At 44.4% G+C, this 7,779-nt stretch overlaps 1 protein-coding gene across 1 annotated transcript in view; it reads right to left on the reverse strand.

Annotated features, from left to right (window-relative positions):
* Window positions 1-1,155: 1,155 nt before the first annotated feature.
* LOC116051633 (nucleus accumbens-associated protein 2-like) overlaps window positions 1,156-7,779 on the reverse strand; it is a 17,784-nt gene continuing 11,160 nt past the window's right edge. The window contains exons 6-9 of the mRNA XM_035998880.1: window positions 5,502-5,678; window positions 3,448-3,553; window positions 2,473-2,570; window positions 1,156-2,295 (exon numbers count right to left, since the gene is read on the reverse strand). Coding sequence (XP_035854773.1) covers window positions 1,664-2,295; window positions 2,473-2,570; window positions 3,448-3,553; window positions 5,502-5,678 — 1,013 coding nt within the window. The 3' untranslated portion in view covers window positions 1,156-1,663. The remainder of the gene's footprint in view (window positions 2,296-2,472; window positions 2,571-3,447; window positions 3,554-5,501; window positions 5,679-7,779) is intronic.

The following is a 7,779-nucleotide window of genomic DNA, read 5'->3' on the forward strand; positions in this document are numbered from 1 at the left end:
TATTTCAAACTGTGGCTGAAAACTGAAATACTGTAAATATTACACAAAATACATGTAAACCAAAATAAAATCTATTAGAGTATAAGAAATTAGGAAAATAAAAATAAAATCTCTCACAGTAAAGTATAAACATCTATTACTGTAGAGTATAAGAAATAGCCACTATTGATACTCAGTCTCTTCTGTCTTGATGATGGGGCCACATGGCCATGATTGATAACGTGATCAATAACAGTTGCCCGAATTTCATCAGAAACCTGAGCCCTTCCAACTACACCTCCACCTCGCACTCGGACTCCTCTTCTTCTGACCCCTCTACCTCTTCCTCTCACTCTCATCTGCCTTTGACCTCTTCCATCCCTGTTGGCAAAGAACAACACAGACGCTGCACCTTTAAGGCCTGCAGACTGATTGCTAATTGAAGATTTGTGTGAAGGAGTGTCAAACAGGCGCTTCAGTGACTTCATACTGATCTAGGTAGTTTATAATAGTTAGGAACAGATGGTTTCTGTTGGTTACCATAGCTAACAATGGAGTTTGGACTGCTTGAATGACATCCTTGTTAACTGTCCTGCAAAAGGGTGGTGAAAATGTGTCAATCCAACGAGAAAGGGTTAACACATTTGCAAGAGGTGTCTTCTGCTCTGCTGAGACAGTGATGATGAAAACCGAGTGGATCCCAGTTTCTTTAAGCAGGTCAAAGCAATCAAGAAAAACTGTAATACATATTTTCAAATAATCCCATATACCAGAAGGGATAGGCTACTCACCTTTGTAAAACGTGTCACACACGCCCTGCGGGTCTGAACTCTGCTCAGGTCTGTCCATGGTGTTAAAGCAGAAGGTTAAACACAGTGCAGGACGTCTGCAGGATGAATCAGCCATTATCTGACGTTTCTTTATTTTTTATATAAGCTAAGCAAATAATCAGTCTGAAGTAAAAGACAGATTTCCTGAAACTGTATTCAAAAGAATTTGAAGTCTTTTTAGTGCCCCCTTCAGGCTGCATAGTTCATTACAGAGACAATCTACTGATTTATCTGTTCTATCTGAACATGTGCAGTTTGTCCTGAGGGTGGCGCTGTAGGAAACATCAGGAGGTCCACACTTTTAAAAGTTTCAGTTCAGATCATACAGAAAACACAAAGACATTAATCTGATTATTAAGAAGCTTTATTGTCGTTATCAGATTGAATATTATCATCATCATCAGTCCTTTTGCTATAGGCCTGTGTGCTGGACTGCAGGAGGCTGTTAACATGCAGCTGAGCCGAGCAGACAGACAGACAGACAGGAGGACAGACAGGTAAAGGAGCAGACAGACAGACAGAGGTAGGTCAAACAGAAAGGTAGACAAACTATGGGGCAGAGAGGTAGACAGGTGGACAGGTAGTGAGGTAGGGGAAGAGACAGACAGGGACAAATGAGGACTGTCTGTCCCAGGTAGAAGCAGACAGACGGGTAGAGACAGACAGGAAGAAAGGAGGACTGTCTGTCCCAGGTAGAGACAGGCAGACAGGATAACTGTCTTACCTAGGTAGAGGCAGACAGAAAGGTAGACAGGAGGACTTTCTGTCCCAGGTAGAGGCAGACAGAGAGATTGGGGGGGGGACAGGTAGCTATTGTGTTATTTACATACAGGTAGGCAGATGCAATAGAAAGCTTATTGGCTGTCTTCCAGAGCCTCCGCCCCCCTCTCTTCTGTGTCAGCCAATCCCCTGTGAGGAGGAGCGGGCTCTGCAGGCTGAGGGGAGGGGTGTGAGGAGGAGGAGGAGGAAGAAGCGGAGGAGGACAGGGAGACTGGGAGGTCTGGGGTTTGATCAGTCTGTAGCCTCCCTCCCCCGTCTGCCTCACCACCCATCAGCTCTTCCTCCGCCTGACCCCCACCTGCTCCTGCTCCTGCCCCACGGGACACGGCGAACTGCAGGTGCGGCAGGAGGGCGGCTGGGGCCTCCTTCTCTCTTTCTTTCTCCCCCGCTGCCTCCCTTTCGCGTCGCTCGGCGTACAGCGGAGCCTCCAGTCCAAGGTAGGACGCGCCGAGCTGCCGCAGGTCCAGCTCGAAGGGGCTGCAGCTGCGCTGCACCGCCACTTCCCCTCCCTGACCTCCTCCACCCTGACCTCCTCCTCCCCTCTTAGCCTTGCGGGGGTGGGAGGAGGTAGGGAGGCTGTCGGGAAGGAGAGACTGGATCTTGGGGAGCCAACGTTTACGGACTCTTCGGGCGTTGGTACACATGTCGGCCGCAATGACATTCATCTCACTCTCCTTAAAATTAGGAGCAAAGTTCTGACAGTAGACTGAGGAGGAGGAGGAAGAGGAGGAGGAGGAGGGGGGGAGGGAAATGTCTCAATATTTACAAAATACAGTAAAAAGACATACATCCATGTGTGTGTGTGTGTGTGTGTGTGTGTGTGTGTGTGTGTGTGCGCATGTGCGTGCGTGTGTGTGTGCACGTGTGTGTGTGTGTGTCCTACGTTTGACGGTGTTTAACACTCGGTTGTCCAGAGGCTTTCGGCTCGGATCATTGGTAGAGGAGCGGATCCCTGTCCCACAGCTATTGGCCAGAGTGTTTCTATGGATACCATAACAACCCAATCAGCACCTATACTGAGCTTTAGATTACCCCCCTCCCTTTCACCCAGACAATGATGTGACAGAGCAGTTATGTAAAACAGCAGCTGGTTGAGAGTCAGAATGTTCTGGAATATATAACACAGCCTGATGTCACATGACGTCTGATGATGTCAGACCGTCTGTATGTGACATACGGTTGATAATGTATAGCCTCTTTTTTATGTTAGGCATGTTTACAGGTAGATAATATTTCAGCTTTGTTGACTATTTGGTGGAGGTTAAACTATTCATCCAATCAGATAGGCTAACAGCTTACTGCCCATATCTAAAATACACAGATCTATCACAACCATAGACTGTATATAATGATGGACAACAATACAGCTCCCCAAAAGTGATGGCAAAACATCTGGACCGCCCCTGGTGGCTGGCTGCGGTATAGGACATAAATCCCGCCCCCTCCAAGTTCAAAAATCAAAGTAGGCCTCTTCTGATAAATTTGGTTTTACTTACTTATTTGATGCTATAAAAACGAGGTGAAACGTCAGACTCGGGTTTCAAATTAGCAACATGGCGGTGCCCGTATTCAGGATATATTGGCTTCATTTTTGTTCACATCTGTTTGGGCATGTTTCACATTAACAAGATTTTATAAGCAATTATATGCATCTGTCATTTCTGATGGCCCACTTCAGGATGCCATCAGAGAACATGAACAATTCATTTTAAACCTTTCTCTGAGCATGTAAGCGAGCTTTAGAGGTGTATTTTTGAACTTTCAACAGATTCAGGCTAATAGTTTCCCTCTGCTCCCAGTCTATATGCTAAGCTAGGCTAACCACGTCCAGGATCTCTGAAAACAGTGTCCAGCTCACCTGTCAAAGAACGTAGCCAGCAATCTCCTGAGCAGCACCTTGTGTTTGACTCCGGCACACAGGTGACAGTTCATCAGCTGACCTCGTGTCATGAAAACACCTGAACCTGAACACACACACACACACACACACACACACACACACACACACACACACACACACACACACACACACACACACACACACACACACACACACACACACAAATATCAGTATGTCTGACCCTCTTTTAACTCTTCCAGACAGTTTTGTGTTTAATGACCTTCCTAGCAATTGTGTTACCATGACAACAAATTTAAGAACAGGAAAGGGCTTTTCACACACTGTAACACGTTCCTCCCCGAGACTACAGTATATTGCAGAGCCAACATCGCTGCGTCTGGAGTTTAGCGCCGCCCATGACGAGTGTGATTGGTTTAAAGAAATGCAAACAACCCAGAGCATTTTTAATTCCTATCCCAGAATGTATGTTATCTTACTTATCCAGCGACTTTTTATCAGCCATGAAGCAAAAGAACGAGCAAGATCCGCTGCTTGTGTGAGTAACTTTACATCCAGATACGAAACACAGAAGCATTGTAGCTTTAGCGAGACATCACCCATTCGACTTTGAAGTGTTAGTCTTTCTATTTACGTAATTTCACAGTCTTAGGCCTCCTGCACACTGCCTGCGTGGCGTGAGCGTGTCAGCTTCGTGGCGTGTCCGTTTTTTTTTGGCTCCCATGTTAACAGGTTAGAGCTTGCACACTGCTTGCGTGACACGCACGTCCAGGCGAAAATGCATGCATGCTAGAAATAGGACCGACGCCTATTTTTCACGCGACACGCAAGCGTGTTGGAAGCTTTTCCAGGCAAAACAGAATACAAATGTTTATACTGTATGTCATTGTGACACAGATACATTTAATAAATGACATTTTGATGTTTGAAAGTCTCTATGTTTTGACATAAATACAGATATAAATGTAATTTAAAAAAATAATAATTATCGATTTTCAAATATTGCACCTGTCAATACAGAACGAAATATTCTGTAGCCTATTTTGCTGTCAATACTGCCTACATTGTCTTTGCTGTAATCACACAAAAATATTGACAAAATAAAGAATACGCCATTATTTCCATTAATTTTATTTTCCAATTTTATCAATGGGAAACATACATGTGTACAGACAAGGCTAGCAGCAGCAGCGCTGCGTCAGACACGTTTCTGGTGTGCAAAGACATAGAAAACACCACGCAGCCACCACGCAACTGACATGCAACAGAAACGCCACGCTCATGCCACGCAGGCAGTGTGCAGGAAGCCTTATACTTCCAGTTAACAGTTTTACGACAAACTGAGACTTTCTTGACTCGGAAAATGATCTTTGAAACTGACGACATCATATGTGCAACTCATGGCTCAATTCAAACAGGATCAAAAAATTCTCCCGATTCACTACAGTACATATTTTTTCTGTAATAAGGTCCCATGGTGGTCCATCAGAAGGGGAGGGACTTCGCCTCTCTATTTGCTCTTACCATATCGCCATGTGTACTTCTTCAACAGCAATCCCCGCCAATCGTTCCCAAAACGTCCCAGTTAGATAATATATTCCGTAAACATATTCTTTGAAAATCTTTACAATCATTCACTGAAAGAACCAAGCAGGCTTGCCTTATTGCACGATCCACATTTTCTTCAAAACCTGCCATTTTTAGAATGTGGCTTGCTAGCTCGAAGTTTGTTGTTGTCTCCCATAGGGATTTTGAGAACAGCCACACACAGAGAGCAGAAGATGAGGGACATCACGCGACAGAAGTCAGTCTTTATCCTGGAAATGTACTTATGCTGATCCAGACTAACCCTGGGTAAACAATGTGTGTGTAAAAAAGGGGCTAAGTTAAAGGTAAGGATAGCCCTGGGCTAACAATATGCAGTGTGAAAAGCCTTGATGATGTATCTAAAATCACTGCTTATTTACTACCTTGTGCACTGTATTCACTTTTCACGTTTTATTTACGTGTAAAATGTAATGCTCTACGTCTAGACAGGTGTTCTGTTGTTTTACCTGCCACCAGCTCCACCTTCTCTCCCGGGTCTCCCTCAGTGTAGAGCGACGGGTGGCAGCGATACCCAATCTGACTAATCAGACTGGCAGGGAGTGCCATGTTGTCCCGACCAACCAGCACGCAGGGCCGACGCTCGTTGGCCAATGGGAGGGACAGCATCTCCATCTTCTCTTGGACTGGACCAATAAGAAATGGAAAGAAGGGGTGTTTGGCATAACCACGAGGTGTAATTACAAAAATATTAAACAAAGTTGAGTGAACCTGTGGAGTGTTGAAGCTTACTGTACGTACACACCGCCGTCGACTTGAGCTTCTAAAGATACTGGAAGTCATTCATTTTCAATGGAAGCTGGCTTCTCTTAGCTGCAAGAAGTGGCAAATCTGTCGCCGTCGTGTTTTGGGCGTTTTGACCGACCATAGCGTCAATCAGAAAGTTGAAAGTAGGTCAACTTTATGGTAATGAGCTATGATGCGGTTCAGCGGCAAGCAGCGGCAAACGCCAGCAACCAATCGGAATATAGACGTCCTTCGCGCTGGCTGATTCCGGAGAAACATACGATGCAAACTTTCGTTCCTACCAGAACATTAGTTCCGAGAAAAAGTAGGAAAAGCTCATCATCGCCGTTGCTGGGTTCCCTATCATTTATGATATTTGCGTATAGGGACCAGTTAACGTTACCTGCCGGTCGCATCGTCTCTAAATTGTTCGCTCACGGTGAAGTCCTGCACGGATCAACAGTTGGCGGCTGCTCGCTCTGCCTGCATTCTGCTGCGGTTCAGCGGCTAATGAGCGAGTTAACTGCTAACAGACACCGCTGCGACCAACAACCAATACAAATTCTGTCATTATATATGTAATTTATAAAAGGTTTCTAGTGTCAATGTATTGGCCGTGCAGTGGCTGCTTGTGCTTTTTCCATGATCGAACATAGAATGCTGCTACGTCAGAGTGGCCAAAGCGTCAAACAGCTTCCCTGTACTTTTTGACAAGCGTCCTTGACAGGGCGGCCAGAGCTTCTTTGCAGCTCAAGTCGGCGGTGGTGTGTACGTACAGTTATACTTGAGTGTCTTATACTGCACTACCTCTGATGTCCACTAGACGTTGCTCCCAGAAAACTCTGACTGCGTTAAGGGCTTTTCACACGGGGAGCGTCACTTTGTCTGTGTAGACGCGTGGATCCGCGGGGTCTCACTACACTCCTCATGTGAATAGACCGGCTGACAACTCTCCACGAGTGAATGCCGGCTGATCAATGTGTGGTAACCATGGGGATTCTGTGCACTACTGTATCCCTGCTGTACATCTGAATGAGATTAGCTGACAGTGGTATCATATATCCCTAATCAGAGGTTGATTTATAACAAATAGCGGCAATCCTAGTTTTTCCTAACCACAGACTGTTATTTTTGATAGCTAAAGTTAGCTAAATTAGCATTACCATAATGACTTGTGCCGATTCTCTGACAAGCAAAAGCCCCACTGCCTTTTTCCTGATAACTGTGTAGAAAACAGTTTTATATTTTAGTGAACTCACAAACAGCAATAATCAATCTCTTGTTTATTAATTTGAACTGTGCGTTGCTCGTGCAGTTCCATGATAGAATAGAATAGAATAGAATAGAATAGAATAGAATGCCTTTTATTGTCACTATACACATGTATAACGAGATTAAAAGCAACTAATTTATCCAGTGCCTACATGTACGTAAAAGAAATGTAACAACATGGAATCAAATACGTAGTGCAAGGTAAGGTGCACAGTTCTAATATGCTATATACATATATAAAAAAAAATAAAAAAAAGTTGTCTGATAAGTCCGCGAGTGCTGAGGTCTGTTTCAATTGATGGCCGCAGTACACACCCGTCATACAAACAGAAGATGGAGTACAGAACCAAACCGGGACATAGCAATTACATGGTATGTATCTTAACCATTTTGTTACCAGGATGCTCCATGGGTGTAGTACTTTCTAATGGGCCAGGAACTATTTCAGAAACTCAGGAACCTATCAGTGTTTAAATAAAGTTACTGTCCCCCCAAAAGTCCTCACTAATTGGTCAAACACAAACCCCAGGCTACAACTTCACCTTCATTCAAACAGTCAAAGATGCACTGGGTGAGTGCTAGTATCTAGCATCTACTTTGTTGTATCAACATTAGGGGGAAGGACAAATATTTCTGGATTTATTTTCTTAATGTTTATCTACTTTAAAAACAAAGTTATCTTGTTGGTTTCGTGACTGGTCTAATGCAGTTTTTTAATACGGAATTGGA

This window comes from Sander lucioperca, chromosome 2, assembly GCF_008315115.2.
Source record: "Sander lucioperca isolate FBNREF2018 chromosome 2, SLUC_FBN_1.2, whole genome shotgun sequence".
NCBI lineage: Eukaryota > Metazoa > Chordata > Actinopteri > Perciformes > Percidae > Sander > Sander lucioperca.